Consider the following 24,118-nt stretch of genomic DNA (forward strand, 5'->3'; position numbering starts at 1 on the left):
CCCATCAGTTTAGTTCTCTGAACTCATGGAACTGTAATGGCTGGTAATTCTTAGAGGAAAATCCATACTTGGGGATTATGAAAGAAATTCTTATATAAGAATGTTGTCATCTTTGTTTTAGATGCTAGTACCATTTTATACTGTGCTTTTTCTCAGACAAAGTGTTTTATGTTGTACATTTTCGTGGCCACAGGTGTAACAGTAGGGAGCATGCTTATAAACTTGTTTTGTGTACTAGTCTTATGACAAAACTTAAATTAAGGTAAGACCCTTTAACTATCATTAACATCTATACTTTCGCTGAGTGGACAAGTCACTCATTCTAATGAAGACAAGATTGCCAGAATTTGGGAGTGAGCTTAAGTTTAAAACAACAAAAAAAAAAAGTAGGAGGAAAAATTACATGAAAGAAAAGAGCTTTGATGTTTTTGGGTGCTCCTGTGAAAGCTGTGTTTAAGTTTAGTCTGAAACAGGAAGGACAATGATGAAAGATGAATTAGTGCCAGCAGAAATAGCGAATATAAAAACAAGTAATCTGTACCTAGGATTACTGAAACAGTTGGRCATAATGCTTATTGCATGTTTTGTGTTAGGAAAGGCGGAACAAACTCTCCATCTCTACTTCCGTCTTGCTGAGTGAGACACCTGCACAAAACACTCTCCTTCTCACTGTACACCTTTTAACTCTGACAGTATTCATAACTTGCTGAATATGTGGAGTTACACACTTTAGCTTTCTCATCTGTTATTTTAAGGAGGTTTTCAGGAATTACTTGGGGAGAACTGTTCTTGATGAAGGTTTATTTTCATATGGGTTGGCTCCAATGCAGGGTTAACCCTTCAAAACTGAGCTGTGCCTCCTTTGGCAGTATTGTCCCATTTGGATGGGTTCAGAGCATGCTTTGTGTTTGGCTTAATCCATGTTGACCTGATGGTCAATTTTGCCTTTGATATTAGGAATATAAGATCAGCTCCGCTAGTTCAGAATAGTGGTGTCTTTTTAGTTGKTTTGAAGTGACATGACCCAAGAAGAAGAAGAAAATCACTTTCCTACAGCTACTGGCTGAGTTCCTCTTGGTACAGCCCAGGATACTGTTGCCTTTCTTTGCTGGCAAGGCACATTGCTGGCTTGTGTTGGGCTTGCTGTCTATCAAGATTCTTGAAGCCTTTTCTGCAGAGCTATTCCCAAGCCACTCCATCCCCACCTCTGTCATTGCCAGGGTTTCTTCCTCGCCAGGCGCAGGACATGACACTTATCCTTGTGGAGTATCATGAGGAATGGGCTGACAGGAACCTCCAGCCTGTCCAGTCCTCCCTGGGTGGCAGGCCTGCCCTCAAGTGTATCAGCTTCACCCTCCACCCTCACCCTCAATTTGGTGTCATGTGCAAACTCTGAGTGAGCACTCCAGTGCCACCTCCAGGTCACTGACAAGTTAAACAGGACAGGTCCCAGGATAGACCTTGTATGGTATKCCACTTGTCATCAGTCTCCAGGTAAAGTATGTCCCATTAATCACTATGCTCTGAGCTGATCATCTAAACAGTTTTTAATCTATCTAGTTGTCCCCACATCAGGACTGTAATATCTGAACTTGGATACAAGAAYATTGTGGGAGATAGTGTCAAAAGACTTGCTAAAGTTGAGGTAAATGACATCCACTGCTCTCCCCTCTTACAGAAGTGTACTCATCTTACCACAGAAGGCAATCAGGTTGGTCGGGCATGATTTACCCTTGGCAAATCATAGTGATTTACTGKCTATTCCCCATCACCACCTTCATATGCCCAGAAATGCATTCTAAGAGAAGTCACTCTGATTTTTCCCAGGGACCAAAGTGAGGCTGATCTGCCTGTAGTTCCCCAGATTGATCTTTTGGGCTTTCCTAAAGATAGCAGCAACACTTAGTGTTGTCTGGTCATTGGAATCTTCCCCCATCTTCATGACCTTTCAAAGATGATAGATGACTGATGTCCTTGCAAGGCTCTCTTAGCACCCTCGTGTGCATCCTGTCTGATCCCATGGACTTGTATGGTTCAAGTCTTCTCACATAATCCCTGACTTGATCCTCAGCTCCTGCTGGTATGACTGAGTATCCACYCATTAACTTGTGTTCAAAATGTTAAGTTGCTTTTGTGGCTTATGCAACAAATACCTCCTGTGAAACATTTGTGATCATTTTCCTTCAAATATCCTTCTGAGATTTTAGCCTGCATGGTTTTATTTTTCTAATACATAGTCAGTTCCAGTTGCTCAGATGATACTCATGCATACTGCAGGTCATCCTGGAAGGCTTTGTATGTAAATGATGAACTCTATCAGATGTGAGATAGAAGAGAAATTGCAAAGGATGTCCCCAGTACATTCTGTTTTTTCTGAGATGAAACAGTGCTTTTCCCAGCTGTTGAAGAGAACTAAAGATAGCTATCTTAAATGATTTCAGCATCCTTCCAAATGTTTACTGTAATTTTTTTTTCCTTTTTCCTAGTAGCAGCAAGATTAATGCGGGTGGTTTTTTTGCTTTACAGTTTTTAATCAACCATGGAAAAGAAGCTTCAATTCTTAGGTTTTTACCCCTATCCTGAAAAGGAGGTATCATCTCATCCAACACATTTTCCCCAGTCTGGCCACAGACTACAGCAGGCAGAGATCAGGACTTTAGTCACCAACATAATGGAAAGATACAGTTAAAAAGAATTTTCAGCTCCCTAATTTCAAAACACCTTCTACTGGTGGCTGTATCTTCCTCCCTAACTTAGAGGTAGGGAAGTGGAGGACCACATGTCTTTCTGTAGGTGAAACAGGTCTGTGGCRCAACAAGAGCTACTGTCTGACTTCTAGTCCTGCTTACAGAATGCAGCCTTCCTGTTGCCTCCAATACTGGCCCAGTGAGGGGAAGGAATTCAGCTTGGCTAGTAAACAGTATTTCTGTCTTACTCCAGAATGAAGTGGATAGTGGATCACTGATGATAGTAACTGTGCTCTGGCTCAGTGTCTCATTTGACAAGAGTGTCTGTAAGCAATAACGTAGCATGCTGCATCCATGTGAGCTGGAACAGCCTGCCTTATGACGTTCTGAGTTGAGGCTGCTTTGTTAAAAATTTCCTCTAAAGTGGCAGTTCCCGAATTTTAGACCATGGTTCTCGGACAATATTAAGCAATAAATTTCGTGAACTTGTTGTTCTGTGTAGGTATATGGTGTTGATTACACTTTCATGGACAAAGTCACTCATCTTCAAGATCAAACAGGTCTTGAAAGAAATAGTTTTTTTGGCCATGGAAAAAAAATGTTTGTATGGACATACAAGAAKGAAACAATGCATGGACTCAGTTTTCCTTTGCATGTCCTAGCAGTCACTTTCACTCCTTCTATTTAAGGACGGTATAGAGGCTACCAGTTGATGCTGGTTTTGGCAGCATTAGTAAAATCAAGATTCCCCTTTGTGTCTTGCTTGAGCAATATCTCTTTACTTTCTTGGCATATGACTAAGTGTTGCTTGGCTGAAGCCTTTGTATTGGAGTACTAATTAAGACAAAATTCAAAAGTTTTGAGCTATTTCAAATTTGACACTGTGGACAGTTCTTTAAGAGTTCTGTTGTAGGCAGAATGAAAGTGAGATGATGCAAATGTTCTCAGATATTCTCTATACACCTACAACAGTGTGAAGGCAGAGATGATATGCTAGGTCCTACAATGGAATTCTTGCAAGAAATAATTGTCACTTTTATCTTCAACTACTTTGTGTTTCCCAGCTAGAGGTCTGGTACTTTTTTCCCCACTTTTAACCCTTAGARTAGACAAAATATTACAGTTTTTTTTCCACTACGAGAACATAACTACTCTGTTCCTTTCACAATGAAGCAGCAAGCTTGACATGTGAATTAGTTCCAGTTGAGAATGGTGCTGAATGCGTAGCAGATGACTTGCAAAGTCTGACCACCTGCATGTAGATTAGCAGACGCTCTTGAAAAATTATTGTTCCAGATTCTTTTAACAAAAAAAAACTTGGAAAGCAATCTCAATCATCTTTGATCAGCCAAAAAGCTTTTTAATGCAATTTTTACCTATTCCCTGAAAATAGTGAGGCAAGAAGTTCTGAAAAATTCAAGATACTTCTACTTTCTGTTAAGTATCTTTAAGAAACAAATGTTAAGAAGTAAACTTTTGAGTAGCATATACCCATCTACCTGTCTCCACTCCAAGTTCCTTATGAATTATGTGAATTTTTGCATAGAAACAAAAGAGCTGTTAAGCTTGAAAACAATATATAATTGAATGATATGGTAATAGAAAACCCTCATTTGCATAAAGACAGTCTGGGAAATAATCAGATGCAAGTTAATCATTTTAACAAAGTTAGCACAGTATGTCATAGTACAATAACTGCRCTAATCCTGGATGTATATCCAATTTTCATAATAAACTTATCTTTTTATAGCACGATATACCAAACATTATGGTAGAAATAACAGTATTAATCATTTTGCAAACAATTTTAATGTAGTTAAAAGTAGCTGCTAACATAACTTTGGAAATAAGTTTTTCTTCTGTCTTTTCTAATCTGACTTGTTCCTAAAATGTTTAGAATGTCCTATTTGGATCTTTCACTAAGTTTGTGACAGACTGCTTTGGTATGAGCAAGGTCAGCAGTCTAATATCAAAATCATTTTTAAGGCTAAGAAGAGAGTAAACAGGAGATGGTTTGACAGATGATCTCTAAAGCTATTTTAAGTGCCTTGTGCTTTGATCAGCTTTCATGAAAACCTGATTGATTAAGCTGGTGCTCCTAATGGCAGAGGAACTTCAGAGATGACATACTAGTTCTGTAYTGTACCTGGTCCCTGACGCTACTCTGCTCTTCTGGTCAAGTTCCTCTACATTGTTGTAATAAACAAGTAACAGCTTTTACTAGAAATCTAGTTGAGCATGTTAGACTTTATGCTGCTGGACCATATTCAGCTCTGGATGGTACCAATTTTTGTAAGAATTGCTACTTTTCTATAGCCCTCTTAATCAAAAAAGAGTTTCAATGCTGATGTGCTTAGAAACTATATTTATTTATAATTTATTCACACTTGAATATTCATATGAGCATTCCTTTGTTTTCRCTAAGCCTTTTGTACTCATATCCTGACTCTTGCATTTTGTTTTTTCTGAAATACTGTAGGTATGTGGGTAAAGATTATTCTTCTGCCCAGGAACAAATGGAAGATGAGATGAAAGAATACTATAGTCAGAATCCTACAGTGTCACTGGTTCAGTCTGTAAGTGTTGGGCAAATTGTTGCTGTACGTGTTGAGGAAGATGCGTGGTTGCGTGCTCAGATAACTTCTGTGGAAGACAACAGAATAAAGGCAAGCAGCTATTTGTTCTGGTGCTTGAAAAAAAACCTTGAAACAGTTCTCTTTTTTAGATAAGCAGTCAGTTCTTAAACATGCTACAATAGCATTCTCTCCTTCCCTGTCTGGAAATATTTCTTTTTTCAGTTACATGAAAAACTAAGAACTCTTTTGAAGTTGCATGATTGTCTAAATTAAATGATCTTTCAGTCCCATCCCCATTCCCCCACCCCATAAATACTTTGTTTTGGGGGTTGTTGGTTTGGTTTGTATGGGGCTGGGCACTGTAGCACTTCTGTGCTGGTAAAAGTACCTTTGATAGTCTTGTGAAGAATAGGTGTAGTAGTGCTGTTTTGGAGTGGGGCATGGGAAGGGAAAGCGAAGAGAGAAATGTGAATAGGCTAAAGACCTATGACCCATATCTAGCCTGAAGTCTTGCACCAAAATATCCATCACATTCATTAAACAGCAAGACAGTGGGAAGAATATACTAGTGTTTCAACTTCTTTGCTCACCTAACTAGATCCAGTATTCTAGGAGTTACCTGATCTGCTTGTTAGTTAAACACTTTTATCTGAGATTATTTAACTCCTCTGTTAAACCTTTCCTGAGCCAAACAGACTCTTCTTGTTCATCTGCTACAAAGCTAGAACATAACTGAATTGTAAAAACAATTTCAAACTTTTCAGTTATTCCTTACTTAATGAAACATTATGTTTTTATTTTTTTTCTTTCCCTAGTTAGGTGACTTTTCACCAAGATCTGCTTAACATACTTCTAATGTTGATCCATTTCATAAATGTTTAAATAGTACATGTATTAGAATTAATCATTCAGAAAGCTAGTGTGATACCCTTCAGCTGAAATTTGAAGGGTAAAGTGTCAATTTTGTAAAACATTAATGTTGATTTCAGAGAAATGGAAAGGATAGTGATAGCAAATATGCCTCTGACGTCTCTCAAGCCTGAATAGCAGCAGAAAGAAGGCCACTGCTGCACTGCAGCGTTTGCARTCATCCTCAGACCTCCCTTTTGCAAGTTTGGTATGCAGACACTTTGCATGTTAAAGTTTAGAAAACTGCTATAAAAGGCCCTGTCAAAGACTTGTTTCTCTCGCCTTAGCCCTGATTACCTTTTGCTAATCAGCAGTTTCCCTACTGATTTCCTTTAATACCTGTGGTATTTGTAGCGARGTTATTAGAAGCATACATCAAAACGATCCTCTTAAAGCTATAAGTACAAAAGGCAAACTGTAGAATGGCACTGAAATGGTACTTGAGTTTTCAACACTTTCAAACTTTAAAATTCAAAATTGCCAATTTATTACTTTTTTTTTCATGCAACTTCAGGTAGTGTGTGCTGAGTCTTTCCAGCACTCTTTCTGTGAAGAACAGACTTTCTGTGGAATGGTTGGAGAGGATAGTTTTAGGGATCTTGAAGAAGGCTTTCCTTGATAACTCTGAACATCGAAGCAGTGAAACAAACATAAGGCTAATAGCAATATATAATACTAAATTACTGAGCAGTGGCTTGCCTATTCAGTGGATGCACAGAGAATGGGATAACTGAATATATTTTCCCTAGACTCAGGAACATATTCTTAAAAAGATATTAATGAACTTGTTTTTATTTCCTTTTCCATTATCAGGTGTGCTATGTTGATTATGGCTTCAGTGAGRTTATTGAAAAGAACTATGTGTACAAGCTAGGCAAACAGTTCTATTCACTTCCATTTCAGGCTGCAAAATGTAAACTGGCAGGTAAGAGAAAGCCACTGTTGACTCTACAGCTTGCTGTTGTGTGACTTATGGATTGAAGCATCTCAACCTGGGTGTTGGGATCCTTGTTAATAACAACTCTGTTAGATTCTGTCCAAGACAGTTTAGTTTAAGCAGATGCAAGTAGGTGTGGAAGGAAGGAAAAGGAGAGCAAAAGAAGCAAGGAAGGTCCTTCCCCTCTCAGTACTTGCAGAATTCCTAGACTGTGCAGGAAACTTACCTTCCCCAAACTGGCCATTTCTAACTTTTACAAATTGTATTTCAAATGTATAGAATTGCCAGAAATGAGCTTTATTTTTTTTTACTTTTGATGCACTCTTTTTCCTTTACCCTTTTGCCTTGATTCTTTATGAAAAAGGTGGGGGGGGTTGTTTTTTCTTTTTTGGAGGGTTTTTTTTTTAGATGACTTTCTATGTTAAGGAGGGAGAAATTAAGCAGAGTACAAGTAGGGATGCAATATGACTTTCCAACTACATCCTGATTCTTGGAAAGACTACTGTTGCAAACACAAACCTGATTATTATATTTTCCTTCAAATAAAGTGATATGTGAAAAGTATGGCTTGTCTTACAGGGCTGGAATTCTTCTGTGATGATCCTGTTTTAGTAAAGACTGTGGAATTGCAAACTTGCAGCAAGATATTTGCTGTGGAAATATTGGAAAAGAGTGATATTCCTCTTCTTGTTCTCTATGACACATCTGGAGAAGAGGATATCAACATCAATGCTACCTGTCGGAAGGCGTTGTATGACAAGTCCCTTGAACTGCACCTACAGGTACCATCTTCCTGTTTCTTTCTWAATTCATTAAAAAGTACTCAGGTCTTGGATGTGTAAAAAACAATATGCAGAAATTTGCTGAGTTTTTGTGTATGTGCTTTTCCCTTTCTTGTCAAAATCTTACCATTGCAGGTAGATGCGATATATACCAATGTCAGAGTAACCAGCGTTTCTTCTGATGGAAGTCTGTATTGCCAAGTACCATCTAAAGGCTTGTCCAGGCTTTCTGAAATCTTGCAGAAGCTAGAAGACTACTTCCATTACAAGGTAGGTCTGTGATGAGGAGGGAAGTGGTGGGATAATGTGATATTTCTTCAGTTTATCAATCCTTTTTCTCACACAAGTTCAAGTTTCTGAGGTAGCTATAGACCATATTCAAAATGGCTCCAAATTCTGAACTTAGTCTTTGAGAGACAAACTTCAGAGTGAAAGTTTCTTTTGATTCTCTCTTGTTCAGATGTTGTCTCTGATGCTGTCACTGTCAGTAACTACTTATAACATTTCTTGAGTRGTTTGTATAGTAACAGAATGGCTCTTAAGGGGAACTTCAGGTGGAAACTTCAGAGGAAGCACTGCTTCAGACTAATTRAAAAATCTGTGTGTAGCTACTACCATATACTGTTCTCTGGAGATCTGACTCATATGATGGAGTTAAGGTGCATGAACCACCTGGCCCATAGCACAGTGTGTGCAAAATGTCAAAGAGCAGTGTAACCAAAATCTGTTCTTTTTAGCCTGGCTTCCTTGTGGGTTGTATGGTCTTGATCTGGTGTGCTTGCATACCTGGTCCCTGTACCCTGTAGTTTTTGAACATACTGACCAGTTTCAACCAGACTGATATATAGGCAATGTTCTCAAAAGAATTAAGTTGCCTTTAAGTAGGCTGTGGGCCCAGATGTCTGTATGCAGGCATATACACCAAACCTAATTAAACGTTAAAGAATTTATGCAAAAGAGGAACATTCTAAGAGAACCTAAGTTGTGCAACATCCAGCTGAAGCATTAGAGAATCAAAACATGAAATGCAGATCCTTGAAAAGTCTGGCACTGTTAGCTCCACTGCTTGTGAAATGCACAACACTTCACACTTCAAAATGTTTCAACATTTCAGCATTTTTCAAAATGTTTTTAGGTGTACAAGTTGAGCCTTAGACCTGTTGAGACAAAAACTCTGGAAATTATCTTGAGCATATATCAGTTATTGAGATTCAGTTTCAAGCAGGCTGAACACTGAAGGAAAGAGCACAAAGCCCTGAATGGTYTAGCCACATCAAGACAGCCAGCCAGTCAGATATTTAAAAGGTCCATATTTTCTGGGCATAATGTATGTGAGGTGATTATTGCTATCAAAGATGGAACTTGAGATTCAGAATCTTTCAATATCTGTGTGTGTATGGGCATGAAAGAAGCAGTATTAACTTTACAGCCTATCTTCAGGGGGGTTTTTTGCCTGTAAATTTCAACTAACTAAGGTGTCCTTGAGTTCTCTTGTGCTTTGTTATGTATTTAGGGTCATCGTGATTCCCATGAGGCCTTCATTTGAGGCAGTAGTAAATTTGGGTCATTAGATGTCTTGATTGAATGATGTATTCTTGAATATAAGACAGGAACTTCACCAGTTGTCTATCACAACTCTGCACTGCTCTTGCTTTTCAGAATATCAATAATAATAGTCAGTGAAGTTTATATTCTGAACTTCCAAAAGCAGAGGGAGGGTCTGTGGTTTTTTGTTTTGTCCTGGTAATTTACATCCTTTCAGTTCACTTATAAGAAGTGTTACTAAGAATTAAAGCTTTACTGGTTGGGGAAGCTTAAACAATGTGTGACACAAGATGCTTCTGAGGCTGGAAAGAAGCTTTGTGTTTGAAACTGAGCTGCTTCTCAGAATTGTGTGTTCCATGTGTGGCTTTTGTAATGATTAGTTCTGTGCCAGACAGTAATGGCTCTATGCATTATAACTTCTGTTTTTATATTTGCAGACATCTGAGTTTAATGTATCATTACCTTTCTGTGGCAAAATCTGCTTGTTTCCTTATAAAGGAAAATGGGCACGTGTAGAGGTAAGAAGTATGCAAAGAATAGCAACAGTTTCTCTGCATAGAACTGGCTTTTCCTTTTTGTTTAGCTAAATCTGGATCCTTGTTTTCCCTGAAGCTTGTTATAGTGCATGTGTCTCTGTTGTGTGGGCTAACTTATCTAAGGTTTGTCCTAAAATGTAGACTGATTCTCTGAAACAAGTGTTTGTGCAAATTTGCACAACACTGGTTCACCATTATGCTTCCCTTTTTTCCTTACCTTAATTTTTAACCTTAAAATGACASTATTCCTTTCTCATTTCAGATAACAATTGTTCACAGTAGTAGGGCACTTGATGTGCAGTTCATGGATACTGGAACAGTTGCATCTGTAAAAGTATCAGAGCTTAGAGAGATCCCATCACAATTCTTGAGAGAAGTAATTGCAATACCTCCTCAGGTATAAAGACATGTTAAAGCTAATCTATACTAGATCTTTTACCAGTGTTTGTAGTGCTGCTCCTTCTACATTTAAGTAATGAAATTATTTTTGTTCAATAGCATTCAACATTGGAGTGTATTTCGTTGTGTATCTCTGCTTGAATTAATTCATARTTTAGTCTTGTGTTTTGAGAAGATGTTGCAGTAGTGGTGTGCAAGTAATGATAGTGGTTATGCATGTTCCTCTGTGTCTGTTTGTAATACATTATCAAATCTATCTGCATTAATAAAGTTTCTGTAAATGGGAAGTTGAGTAGTAAAATGGCTGTTAGGGTTCCACATTGTTAAATTTTACCCTCTTTACTTAATTCTGTTCTTAGGCTATAAAATGTTGCCTGGCGGATCTGCCTCTCAACACTGGAATGTGGACTCCAGATGCTGTACTGTGGCTGAGRGATACTGTATTGAATTGCTCTGATTTTAGCATGAAGGTAAACAGTCAAAATGATTCTGTCACTTGAAATTTACTGACCTGTGGAAAAAACTCTGGAAGCTTAACCATTCATCAATACTTCTTTTTATAGATATGACATATAAAATATATATATAAATATATAATATTATACATATTTATATATAAAAAGTTTGTAACCAGCAGCATGAATGCAGTGTGAAGTCCTCTTCTTGCAACATTTGACATAAAACATACTTGCTTAAGGCTGTCAGAAGGTGCTTTTTCTTCTCAAGAATTTGGGAACTGACTTTTCTTTCACATTTTCCTGTGCCAATCCAAATAGAAGCTAGAATTATTTTACCAACAGATGAGGAAAAAGCCCAGTTGTTCATGTTTCCCCAGGTAAAAGGATATAAGTGTTAGGAAACTCCTGAGTTCTTTTTATGCCTCTTAAGTGAGGATAACTTTCTCTTTCTGGTCTTGGAAAGCAGCTATTTTTGTTTGCTTTTTTTTTTTCTAGTCTAGTATGACTTAGCATATATTACTGTATACTTAAAGTTTCTGTTCTCTTGGAACTAAAATTATTTCCAATTGCAATGTGTCACATCTAGTTCAGTTAGCTGAAAACACCTTTCTAAACGAAATCTTTTTTCCTAGATAGTGACTAAACAAAGCTGATTTCCTCTTAAAAATCTAATTACGGATACTGTCAGAGCTCTCAGGGGTACACTTTGATAAGTTTGGTAGCTTTCCTTACCTTTTGGCTTGCTTTAGCATAAAAGACCATGCACTTATAATATTGTTCCTCTAGTCTGAGACTTGACTGTTACAACTGGCTTTTCTGAACATCCTCCTCCAACACGGTTTGAATTTGGTACTGACTTTCACTTGCTTAAGTAGTAGAAGACATGTCCGTTTTAACTGTGGAAAGTTTTTATTCTTGTCTCCTATCTGCTGGCTAGAAGTAGTAATGTCTTGTGTGAATTAGTGTAGAAAGGCTAGGAAAATCTACCAGTACCTGTAAACAAACATTATATAYTTTGTGAAACTAAAATTTCCATGCCTTTTTATCAAGAATGCTATCATATTTAGCATAAATAAGAAAAAATAAATGAGAAAATATTTTTATGCCAGTGCTTGAAAATTATGCGTAATACAAACCTGGAAACTTCTTTTTTTCCCCCCATCATTAATACAATAGGCTTCATCTCCCATAATAAGGAAGAGAATTCTGAAGGTTTAGGRGTTAATCTTTAACAGCATTATTTAATTGTTCAGAACTATATGGACACTAGCTAAAGTTGTCATTGAAAACTAGAATCATACRCATCATCGAAAAGCAATGGTGTAGTTGAACCTGTTGGGTGGAGCAGAACTCAATTCAAGCTTTGTATTTGCTCCTTGCTAGTGGAAYAGCTGTAACTGCTCTTTTCAGCTGCTGTGTTGCTTACTGTCCAACAACCATTAACACACTTGGGATAAACTCAAACACTTTTGTGCACATAGTGCAATGAACTGTCGCTGTGTTTCTGTTAAAGGCCTTAATCTTCTGTACAAAACCAGATCTGCATTTAATATTCATTAGTTAGAAGTTAAACAGCATTTTCTTTTTGAAGGTGACTAAACTGGATGGCTCAAAGGGAACTGCGCACATTTACTTGTTTACTCCAGAGAATTTCCCAGATGTGGATCATAGCATCAATCGGCAGATCATAAATGCAGACCTGTGGAAACATCAGAAAGATGTTTTCTTGAGTGTTACATCTGGCAGAACTAGCTCCACAAAGGTGACAAGTGAAACTGTTTCAGCTCTGGAGTTAACTAGTCTAGGTCCTGAGAAGAGTTTCAGTGATTCGGTCAAGCCCGCTTTAGAGCGCAGTGGTGCAGTGCCTACCATTGATATGCCTCCACTTCTACCATTGTCAAAGCTTGGTGAGCCCATGGATGTCTACATCTCGGTTGCCTGCCATCCAGGTCGCTTTGTTGTCCAGCCTTGGCAAGAGCTACATAATCTGGAAGTCCTTATGGAAGAAATGATGCTGTACTACAGCATGGCAGAGGAGAGGCCTGTGAACATAGAAAAAAACAAGCTGTATGCAGCTAAAGTTGAAAACAAGTAAGTAGATATTTGTTTAAAATGAATTCTTTGAAGGCAAGCTTTTACCTACAGCAATACTTAAATCTTGGTAAATCATCGTCCCTAGCTCTGTTGGAGTTAGTGACACATTTCTCATTATGCATTTCTCATTAAAGCTCAGCCTTGATACAGTTTCTTTGGGAAATGCTTTATGTCTGCATTGTTGACAAGGTGGCAGATGTCTGATGATATCTGAGAGATTAAGGGAGTAAATGAGGTTGCAGTCTCTTCGTGCTTCCAGATCACAGTTGGAAGAGTCGATGTCTATTCAGACTGCACCAGATCTGGGAAGCTTGAGACAGGCCTGTAATGATATTTATTATTATTATTTTGCCATAGGTAGCTTATTCTGGTGCCTTGGCTGTGTGTGAATATTAATTCAAATCCTCTACTCTTATTCTCCCTCTTTTTAGGTGGTACAGGGTGATAATAAAAGGAATTCTTACAAATGGGTTGTTGTCGATTTATGAGCTGGACTATGGTAAACATGAGCTTGTCAGCATGAAGAAAGTACAGCCACTCGTGGATGCATTTAGAAAACTACCTTTCCAAGCTATAATAGCTCAGCTTGCCGGTAGGTAGTAAGGATTTGCAATTTTTTTTACTAAAGTCATACAGCAGTAGGGCTACCAAACGAGTAGAGATGTTAAGGTGACAAAGACAAAGGCTGGTGGCATAATTGTTTTTCTCTAAAATAAGTGTGTACCTGCTTAGAGAAACCTACATAATGTRTGCATACTTATGTCAACAAAGTAGCTCTGCTTTTCTTCTTTATATAGGTACTGATGGTTCTGTTTTGTTAGTCATATTTTAATGCAATGGCTATAATACATTTAATTAGTTCATACTTGAAATCCGGAGTTGCCAGAAGGGGCAGTCTGGGGGGTGAGGGAGGCAGGGCAGGGAGGCTTTCACCAAATTTAAGCAAAATACTTGGACTAAGAAAATTGGGCATAGAGAGTGTGCCTACATCAGATAGAATTAAAAAAAAAAMCAAAAAACAAAACGAAAAACCCACCTAAAAGTTGGCCTCTGCTTGCTGTCTTTTTTTTTCTTTTCCAAATTTCTCTGTCACTTCTGCATTGCTTTCAAAAGTATTTGTTCTTATTTAGCTGCTGCTTTTCACCTCTCTTTTTTTGGTAAATACTAATCTAGACTTCAGTTACAAAATGTGCTTGTATGAAGTGACAGGCSATAAAGTTGGTGCTCTGATCATAGGTTGCTTTCTGTGGATCTGCTTTCCTGAATAGCCTCTGTGTGACCTTAGGGTTTGATTTAAATTAGTCAAGTTGGCTGTGTTCCCACTAGGTTGGGGTCCTAGGAGGGCAGTGCTGAAATGAAACTGATTTCTAGTTGTGTCTGTCTACTGGGGTAGTACAAGATCCAGCTGAGCAAACCAGTAAGTCATCCAATTTTCCTGCTTCAGAGAATCCAGAGTAGTTAAGCTGGCCTCTGAACTGCRTCATTATTGCCAAAGCAGTCCAATAAAGCCAAGGCAACCAGTAACTATTTGCTTGCTGTTCTTCCACTTTTGCTCCCTTTTTCATGTCTGTTTGCTCTCATGCTCTATTTTCTTGTACAATCTCTTTTGCTTCCCCACTATAGCCTTTCCTCATTTGGATTACTCTTTTTCAACTGCTGACTTCTCATTCCTTCTGTAACCTGCAGGAGCTGAGTATCTGTACTGTATTGTCCTATCAGTAGCAAGCTGCTGCTAGTAGCTAAAGTCAAGTGCCATCGCTTTGGTACTTTGCTTCTTTTATCCGTAACTTGCTGCTTGGATATTCACATACAGTGTTTGAGCCCCTTGTGTCCAGATGCTGCACACCAGCTGTGGTCTGGGAAGACCAGGTCTGCAGCAGTCACTTCTTTCTTGGTGGGTGACAGCCACATTCAAAAACCCGTTTGGATTCTRGTGTCACATCTCTGAGCAGACCTGCCTTGTGGGATGCTGACGTCAAAGAATAACAGGAGTTGGGAGGCATTTCTCTTCAGTTCCGCTCTCTGTGGATGTAGCTTGGGACTTGCAGATTTGGCAGATATTTTAGTAGCTGGTATTGTTTTGAGATGAAGAAAACTTAATCTAAAACAAGCCTCTCGATATAAATCATTTCAGCAACATCAGGCAGAATAAGCAAGCACCAGTTTCTTTCGAAAAGATCTTTGCTGGTATCTGATTTGTCTGGGTAACATGGCTTGATTGTACATGGTAGCTACTACAATTTGAAATGCACATTGCCTTTCACTTCCTCAAACTTATCTGTATCTTAAGACTTCAAGAAGAGATAAATAGCCTATTCTCTCTAATTAACCTTGTATGCATGGGAGATGAGTGAGCCTGCATTTTTCTAGAGGTAAGCTGCTTTCAGTARCACTTCCTTGAAATGTCTGTTTTCTCAAGTATTTAAACTTGCCCCTGTTCTTTATAAACTAGATGATTCAGATTAGTCTAGTCTAAAATGACCTTCTGTTTTGCATTATATTTGTCCTAGGAGTGAAAAACCAGCAGTGGTCGGAAGAGGCATCAGTAGTGTTTCGGAATCGTGTAGAGAAGAAACCCTTGGTGGCACTGATACAGGCAGTTAATGAAAGTACTAACTCTTGGGATCGAAAAATAGTGACTTATTTAGTGGACACGGCTCTTCCAGATACCGATATATGGATTCATGATTTTGTGTCTCAAGATCTTGTGGAGTTTTCAAAGGTTAATTAATCATAACTTCTGAAATGTAGCAACTCAGATTCTTTAGCAATAAAAGAAGTAACAAGCTTTTGAAGAGAAATTTAACTGTTCTTACATGGCCTTGAAGATATGAAAGTGATAAATTTGAAAAATCTGCTTGTGTTCTGTGAAACATTTTATTTAACAAGTTTGGGTTCTATTGACTTCAAGTTGACTTTCTGAAAACTTGCACTTTGTTTACCACTGTAACACTAGACTATTTGGGTGAAAATATTAAAAAAGTTATTTATCAGTAAAACATTGACTTTTTTTTCTTGTGATCTTTTCCTCATTTGGGGGGCTTCTTCAGTAAAAACTCACAGCCATTATTGGACACTCCTCCCTTGTTTTTAACTTGTATCTGTATTACTTGTGAAACAAGGAAGCAGTTGTCATTATTTCTGAACTTAGTGTCTGAGATGTACATTATTGGTGGGGGAGTTTTCCCCACTCTTAACTTGCTAAATGTTGAATAGGTGAAAATGCCTAGTTTGGGGGCAGGGAGGTCAGAGACTGCATTTGTATGGTTAACTTTCCCAGAAAGATACCTACTTTTATTATGCTTACTAGTTTATTTGCTGTTCCTTAGAAATGATATCACTAATTCTTTCTTCTCCTGTTCCCCCTACTCCCTGGTTGCTAGGGTCATGGCATTTCTTTCCCTCTTTTTTTTGGTAGCACATTCCTGGTATGCATCTGAGRAACTCTCAAAAACGGCTGCTTCTGGGGAATGGCAGCAAGCAATGTCTTATAAGCACAAGGATCAGTGCTTACTAGATTCCTAAACACTGTATTTTTGGCCCTGTTTAGATTTTAAGGGCCTTAGAAATATTCAGAGGAGCTGTAGACATTATTATATCTAATAGTCTGCTGCCTAGATGTGAGTTTGCTTTTCATAGTCCCTTGGGATTGTTAAACACAATTTTAAAGCTTTTCAAAGCACAGGCCAGTGGAAGGAATGTTTCTGCTGAACATAGCTTTATAATCTTTCTAGTAATACACAAGCTGAGCTAACAGACTCTGTCCATGTGCTCTCTGCCTTGGGAAGGGTGAGAGCTGTTGCCTTTTCAGTGAAGTTAACAAGGAGAAGATTTTTCCATTGCATTACTGACCACCTCAGACTGGGCAACAAAACTGAAGTAGACCAGCCACTGATTTGGAAGGATGCATCCCTCAGACTAGTGGATTTCCAGCTGCTTTCCCCTTTTATAGAAAACCTAGAGTTAATTATTTGTACACAAATATCTGTCTAGATATCTTTTAGAAGCCTTGGGTTTATTCATGYGATACTTCTGTGTTTTGGGAGTCAGTTTCAGAAAAGTTGATTAGACAAATGGCTCAAATAGCCAGAGGGGGGAGGGGGGGGGAAAGCCTTTTCTGCAAAGCTTTAATAGCTTGCTTAATATCACACTCTTGTATGCATCACATCACTGTTACAGGCAACAAAAATTGTAGACTCTGAATTACCAGCTTGTTCTAGGTAAATGGAGGGGTTGGCTTTCTGATGGGTTCCCTTCCTAGTCAAACGGTGAAAGTTTGCCCTCAGTCTTAGCCCTGTGCTTCAGTCTCTTGATGTTCAGAAGCGCTTTAAAGGACAAGTGACCCAGTGGTCAGCTTGGATTGTAGCATTAACACGTAGTGTTAACACTTCTCTGACTTTCCTGGATCAGAAGYACCTAAGGAAGATGGAAGGCTCTCTTTGCATAGTGACAGCAAAGCCATTTAGGGCTGTGGGACTTTGGCTTTTCTACTAGCAGAAAGCCTGTGTTAATCCCCCGGTGCAGATGGAGGGAGGTAGTCCAAGTTACGCTGCTGATGACAGTGTAGAAAAACTTTTCAATAACCAGCGAAGAGCCTTTTATTTTTGAATGTAAGCAGTGACAGCTCAGTCTGTTAGTCTGGTGWAGTGAATATTGCGGACTATTTTGAATCTGTACTCATGTCAATAAGGAACCCTGTCCATGTTCACATGCTGTTTGTATTGTTCCGAAGTCCTGCTGTTCTGCTGTTTGGTTGCCAGTGTCCAAAATAATGTTGTAGTAATGTAACAAAGCTCAATACCAGGCCCTTTAGGATGAGAAGATGGTTTTATTTTGAAACAAAACTGAAGCAAAATTGACTTGTCATTCACATTCACATACCTACATCCTCACAAGCGACAGGATCTGTTGTGTCCAAGATGTCAGTCCAGCATGTAGGCAGCTGGTGACTGGTCCAGGATTCCCTTGGACATGGAGGACAAGACACTTGCTGTTGAATTCTCTTCATTGCTCCTGGGTTCCTCTTAGGTTTGCAGTCATACGCTGGTTTTAAGTCTGCCTTCTGTACTCTTTAGGAACTGACAGTGATTGTGAGCTCTCCTTCCTGTTCCATCTCTGGGTGTTTGGGTGTCTTATGACTCCTACAATGTTCTCTRGCTTCCCATCATCATCTCTTACTGGCTTGAGTCTTTTCTTTAATCTGGATGTAGATTGTTCCCTCCTTTAGTCTTTGTTTCCAGAACTGGATGTCCTGAGAAGCTGTACATAGGTGTGCTGGACACTTGACCGGCTAAGAATAGGTGCCATCCACACCTGTCCTTCTTGTAGCCCTTCTCCTGCCTCTTTTTCTTATAGGTACCTCTACACATTCATACATTTCTATTAGAATTCTTCACAATACACTTAAAAAAAAAAAAAGTTGAAAATATCTTTGTTTTCCCTACCTGTTTGAGTAGTGTACTTCAAAATGCTTCAAGTGAGGTGTTCAGGAATTCAAAAGGAAAAAAAGGAAGAAAGACCCCTGGAGGCTTTTGAAATGTACACTCCTAAACCCTGKATTATAATTCAGAGTGCTAGGAGAAACTGATTGCTGTTGCAGTTCACCCGAAATTAGATAATCCAGCCATTATTGTTTGGCATTTTCTGATCAAAGTGAGGTGCATTATTTCAAATACTATATGTATACATGGAAAGTATATATTCCCACCAAGCCTGCACTGAGACTCTTCATCTTCACGTGGGGCAACCTTGATTGGAGGAGATATACACTGGAATTCCTTGTAAATTATGTTTCAGGAGTCAAATATGGGGAAAGGTGATAGCTGAGATTCATTGGGAGCACAGGCCTGGCAGGTTTGGTRAGGAATCTCACTTAGGGTGTCAGATACAATGATATTTCTGGAGAAGGCTGTTCAGATTAGAGAAATTAAAGGAAAACTGGGCAGAAATGGAACTATGACTTGGAAATATGCAGTGGATATATAACAATTAGGATGGGAGAAAATGCATGCATGAATTCTGAATGAAGGAGCTCTTTAAGCTTGTAACACTTATCTTCACCCTTGATCTAATTTTCCTATAGTTCTGGAGAAAGCCTGAGCTAAACAGCAATGAGTCTTCTTAGAGCTGCTGTGAGTGCCTCTCTGCCTGGACTGTACACAGGGTGTAGCAGAGCCTGTATGACTAGAGCATGCAGTGATAAACTACCGAATTGCTAGTTAAATGCAAACTTCTAGTTAATATGGTTCTGTCCACATTGAAGTACACTGAGATGAGATTCTTAAGTGTACTTGTTGGGGTAGAAGTTACATTACAGCTGAGAGAATTCAACAGCCCACTGCTCCCTCCTGCCCCCAGGACCAGTTCTGTAGTCTCACACGTTTATTATGCCAGCTCTGGCACTGCTGTCCTTCTGGCTGGAGGTGAAACATTATATTTTAATGGCTGAGCTAAAATGGTTTGAAGCCACCACATCTAAACAGCCAACCTTTTCTTCAGTAGCTGTCACAGTTCCCTTAAGGAGATTCTTGCAGTAAGTGACCATATGAGTTAGAAGCATAGGGTGGAATTGTACTGCAAGGAAGTCAGAGATTGTTGAGCCCAGCATCCCAAACACAAACACTGACGACTGGATCATCCGCCTCTTTGGGTTGTCATTGCAATGTCTCTGTTAAGAATTTGACGGAACTGTTTTGTGTTGTGTTGCATGTAACCTGGCATATACAGTCATGTATGTCTTCATCTAGCTTCTGGTTTCAGCTCTAGCAAGGTCACTGTAAGGCTTACAAGAGCTTTCAGCTGGATTGTGTTATTCTTTTTTTCTTTATTAGTTTCAATTTCTCCTTCCCAGCTACAGCTGCATTGAAAGAAGATGAAGAATGCAGGTGAAGAAGTCAACGTGTTTGTGAACTGCTCTAGGGTAGATGTAACTCAGAACAGTTTCATTCTGTACAGGGCTGCTTCGAGCCTGCAGATCTGAATGGACTAAAGAGAGAATTAAGGTGTAGCTCTTTAGGATGAGACAAGCACTTTCCTGAGCTCCTGAAGAGTGTGAGAGTTTTCTTATGTGTTTAAGAGCATGTGCCCACCATCGTCTGCAATCTTGCAAATTTTAATTGTGTGCTAATTGATGATTTCAATGGCATAGGGAAGTTTACTGGAACTGTTGTGAAGTTTTGTTGGTTGGTTGAAAAATACACCTGCTGTATTTGCGCACTTTGAGACTTGCTGACCTGCTGTTGGCCTCTAGTTGCTTTGCACCTGAGAGCTGATAGAGCAGGGTTTGGGACTCTACACCTGTAGTAACAGGGGAAAGAGTCTAGCACATGTTTAGAGATTGAGGATGCTTTTTGAGCTTGTTGGCTGTTCCTGTGGTTTACCTCATTCTCTTCTCTGTGAGCTGACTGCTCCAGGGTCTAAAATGCACAGATCACAAAAAAGGACAATATTCATTCAGCCTAATGCATCTGCACAGCTCATTGCTGGATTCTTCACATAGGCTGCTTTGTATGGTGCCRCGGGTTAGGCAGCAGGTGATCAAACAGAATACAGTCTAACTGATCAGCGTCCCAAGACAGCACCACTSTCTGTATAAGAGATTCTTTTCGTGCTAATCATCCTGTATGTTTTAACCATTTTTTAATGTGTGTGTCAAGCATACACCCAAAATACACTAAGAGAACACCGTCTTCAGTTCATACTCTGTATCTACAGGTTACATTTAGATATCTCCCTGTCTTCACACCTGCTGTACAATACCACTGTCTTACATAGATCTTTACTAGTCTATGGACTACAGCTACTCTGCTGTTACCTAGTTATTTATCTGTTGTGTTCTTAGGCTGTCCATGGTTTCACCTGCAGAGCTATGATCTTACAGCATTTCTTAATGTTATTGCTTTATCCCACTTACCAGGCTATAAGATTCTCTGATCAATTTGGTAATTGAGCTCGTTGTGCTATTTAGGTACGTTTTGTGTTCTTGCTTTGAAAAATGTGCAATGGTTTTGGCTGTGAACCATGTTCAATGCTTTTAAGTTTGTTGAAGTCCTGATCCAAGGAAGTGCTTAGCAAAAGTTGCATCTCCTGTTCCTCAGGAGGCATTAGACCTGCATTCTCTGTGTAACTTGTTAATTCACACAGAACGTTGTCTGCTTTTTAACTTCTGGTTTTTAGCGGTCTCTGTTCGGGGTTTGTTGTAAACGATTTCTCTGCTTCCGTGAACGTATGACATTTCGCCAGGCTCCACTRCATGTGTCTAAATCTAGCAGGTGGTGGAATTACTGTTTCACATATCTTTCCATTCTGACTGCTATGAGGAAGGCCTCTACTGGAATCCTGCACGGAATTCTGATCACTGTCCTACAGGAAAGATATGGACTAATTATAAAGAATCCAGATGAAAGCAAGGAGAACAATTGAAGTTTTATAGGCTTAAATAGAAGGCTTTGGAATCAGTCTGGGTAACAGGAGGCTGAGGAGGGAACACTTGTAAAAGGTTTCAGTGATGAAGAATCTGATTTTCATGTCTAGGGAGGATATAGGTTAGATGTTAGGAAAACTTTCTAAAGAGAGGGAAAGCCTGGAAATTCATTGAAATCCCAATTTCACTGTAAATTCTAAAAATAGGTAGGACAAGCATCTGCTGAGACCCAGTTGATTCTCCCTTGGGATGTGGAGATGGAGTGTGTAATACTTAAGACCCTTATCTGATGTACRTTTCTAGCCAGGAAGGAGAAAGCAGTGTTGTTAGACATGTTTTGTAGACCTTTGTGAATTTTATAAACTCGAAAGTGAGCATTCATTACTTGAGGAAAATAGATGAAACCGTAATAATTAAAAACCAAAGTAGAGCTCTTTTTGTTCACAGTCTTCAGAAAATAAGCACTTTCAAACCATCTCTTTTCTCTTTATTCCATCCCACCCTTTTTTTTTAAGTTTACTAAGCTTGGAGCACTTATTGTCAGTTCTTACACAGAAAGCTGAGTTCAGGCTCTCAGTTTTAAGGACTGGATTGGGATGATGCTACATGCTTCCCCACATGTGATTTGGGAAGTTCAAAAGATTTCAGCTTTCAGAGGCCGCCCTTTCCTCCAGGCTGGAAGAAGCTGTGGTAAAAGATGGCTCCCAGTGAACTGCTGCTCTCAGTAGGATTAAATTCTCCAAGGGTGAAGCTGGCCTGCAGACCAGGTGAAAGAATAAAGGCAACTCCAACAGAAATAATCATCAGTCTGTTTTCTCCTTGTCTCCCAGTTTGTGCCCCCCAGGTCATTTCCAGGAACTCTGTTTTGTCACCATGAGAATCCTCTTTGCCAGCCCAAAGTGCTCCTTCTTTGCAAATGAGTTCTTCTGCTTCCTACCACCAAGGTTTCCACTCCTGAACTACCCTTTCCCAGTTATTGGAGGCTTCCAGTTAGCTGCAAAGCTCTGTTGTCTCCGCGTTTTCACCACGCTCATGCTTTGTTCTCACAATTGCCATGCATCAGGCAAACCTTAGAGCCTAGATTCTCACATACTGATGGCATTAGACAAGAAAAGTGATGAGGAATCAAGCAATGAAAAAAAATCAATTTTCAGCTTTCATAACGCCTGAGAGTTTCTTTTTGTATTCTTGTGTTCTCGCTGCTGGTTTTCAGACCGGCTATTCTGAGCGGGAAAGAAGGCTGTTCTGTCGCGCTGTGTGAAGCCGGAGCTTCGCTAGGGCGAGAGGAACTTGTGAACCTGCTGAGCCATTGCTTTGMGAGCTGTTTTGAAATGGGGCTTAGGTGTACTTGGAGTTAGCAGTATTTGGTGCCTTGTGAATAGTGCTATGAGATGCGTTACTTGCAGCATTTGTTGGTGTGGTGTGTCTTGGTAGCTGGCTAAAAAGATAAAGTATCACTGATATTTATTCTGAAAACAAGTGTGCTGAGAAGCTGGGTTAATTTCTTGCTTAATGAAAACACGGCATGTGCTTTCTGAGGGAACTGTAGCACCCACCTTGGACAAGTTCTGGTTCCCATGAAGCCAGATCTGACAGTAGCCAGATGGGGAATAAAAATAAGTGGCTTGTGTATATCAACATATGCAAAGCCAACAGGGGCTTCTAAGGAAGCTTGGTGGTGCATGTGCATCCTGTCTGAGCTGCTCACCACTTGCACACCCTTGAGAAAGACTACTGGTAAGCAGGCAATTTCGATATGAGCGCTTAGATTTGTCTGAACCGGTATTGGTCAAGCTTCTTCCACTGAAGAAATTCTGGTGTTTGTTTGGGCCCATCAGCGGGTGAAACAGGTGGTCTGCAACACCCTTTTCATTCCTGCCAGCAGCTGAGATGATGCCAGTGTCTTGGTCCACAATGCTGTTTGCATCTATGAGGCACACAGTGGATCCGGTGTTTGGCAAAGTCYGCCTTTGTGTCCTCCGTTTGGCCCAGATGTGGCCAATATTTCTAGGGGTTACCTGCACATCTTTCTCCAAATGCTGTATGACACAGAAGAACTTCAGCRTCAGCATGGTTAGGAGTATGACAGGCAGTGAAAAAAGGCCAAGTACTGTCTCATGGAGACTGGGGGCACTTGCAGATGAAGGGTGTTGCTAGGCCCTGGAAGTACGGGGCTGGAGAAGCCTTCAGATGGACCACCCTCCCCTGGTGCAGCTGGGGACCCCTCCGCTTTCTSCGTGTGGCTGCTGGCAGAGACTGGACAGCAGAGGTGAGGAGGAGCTTGGGGTGATACTTCACAGAGGAGCTGCCTGAGATTTGTCCTGCAGTKGGGGTGTTAGGAAAAGATCGTAGAACGAATCCATGGGGCTTCACAGTTACTCGAAGGTGAGAGAGGGGAAGGAAGATTAGACAGCACCGTTGCAAGAACTGTTTTGGCACCACAAGGTCGGAAGGCAGCTAAGCAGACAGATGGCAGACTTGGAGCTGCTCTAGAAGGTGGCTGTCACTGGATGTCCGTACTTGGCAAGCCATTAGGGAGTAAAATAAGACGCTGAACTGGTAGGTGCAGAGATTAACCTGATGTTTGCGGGAGAGCAGCTTTTGCAAAGCGGGTTCGCAGAATCCTTCCTCGACGCTCTGTCGCTGACGCGCTCTGGGCCGGCGGCAGGACGCCCGCGAGGTGCCCCGCACCGGGGCTGCCCCCGCCACTCGCCGGGGGGGCCGTGGCCATGCCCGAGCCCCCCGCGGGCACGGAGCGGGCACGGAGACCCCC

The 24,118-nt window shown here is 40.0% G+C and overlaps 1 protein-coding gene across 1 annotated transcript in view; it reads left to right on the forward strand.

The window, feature by feature from the left end:
* Positions 1-15,894, forward strand: part of TDRD7 (tudor domain containing 7) — a gene marked incomplete at its 5' end in the record, with an annotated part of 37,647 nt that extends 21,753 nt beyond the window's left edge. Inside the window, 10 exons of the mRNA XM_026085211.1 lie at positions 5,167-5,353; positions 6,986-7,097; positions 7,689-7,891; positions 8,027-8,161; positions 9,874-9,954; positions 10,235-10,369; positions 10,731-10,841; positions 12,421-12,920; positions 13,355-13,515; positions 15,434-15,894. Coding sequence (XP_025940996.1) covers positions 5,167-5,353; positions 6,986-7,097; positions 7,689-7,891; positions 8,027-8,161; positions 9,874-9,954; positions 10,235-10,369; positions 10,731-10,841; positions 12,421-12,920; positions 13,355-13,515; positions 15,434-15,654 — 1,846 coding nt within the window. The remainder of the gene's footprint in view (positions 1-5,166; positions 5,354-6,985; positions 7,098-7,688; positions 7,892-8,026; positions 8,162-9,873; positions 9,955-10,234; positions 10,370-10,730; positions 10,842-12,420; positions 12,921-13,354; positions 13,516-15,433) is intronic.
* Positions 15,895-24,118: the final 8,224 nt, after the last annotated feature.

Source organism: Apteryx rowi, unplaced genomic scaffold (genome assembly GCF_003343035.1).
Source record: "Apteryx rowi isolate R43461 unplaced genomic scaffold, aptRow1 scaffold_661, whole genome shotgun sequence".
Classification (NCBI taxonomy): domain Eukaryota; kingdom Metazoa; phylum Chordata; class Aves; order Apterygiformes; family Apterygidae; genus Apteryx; species Apteryx rowi.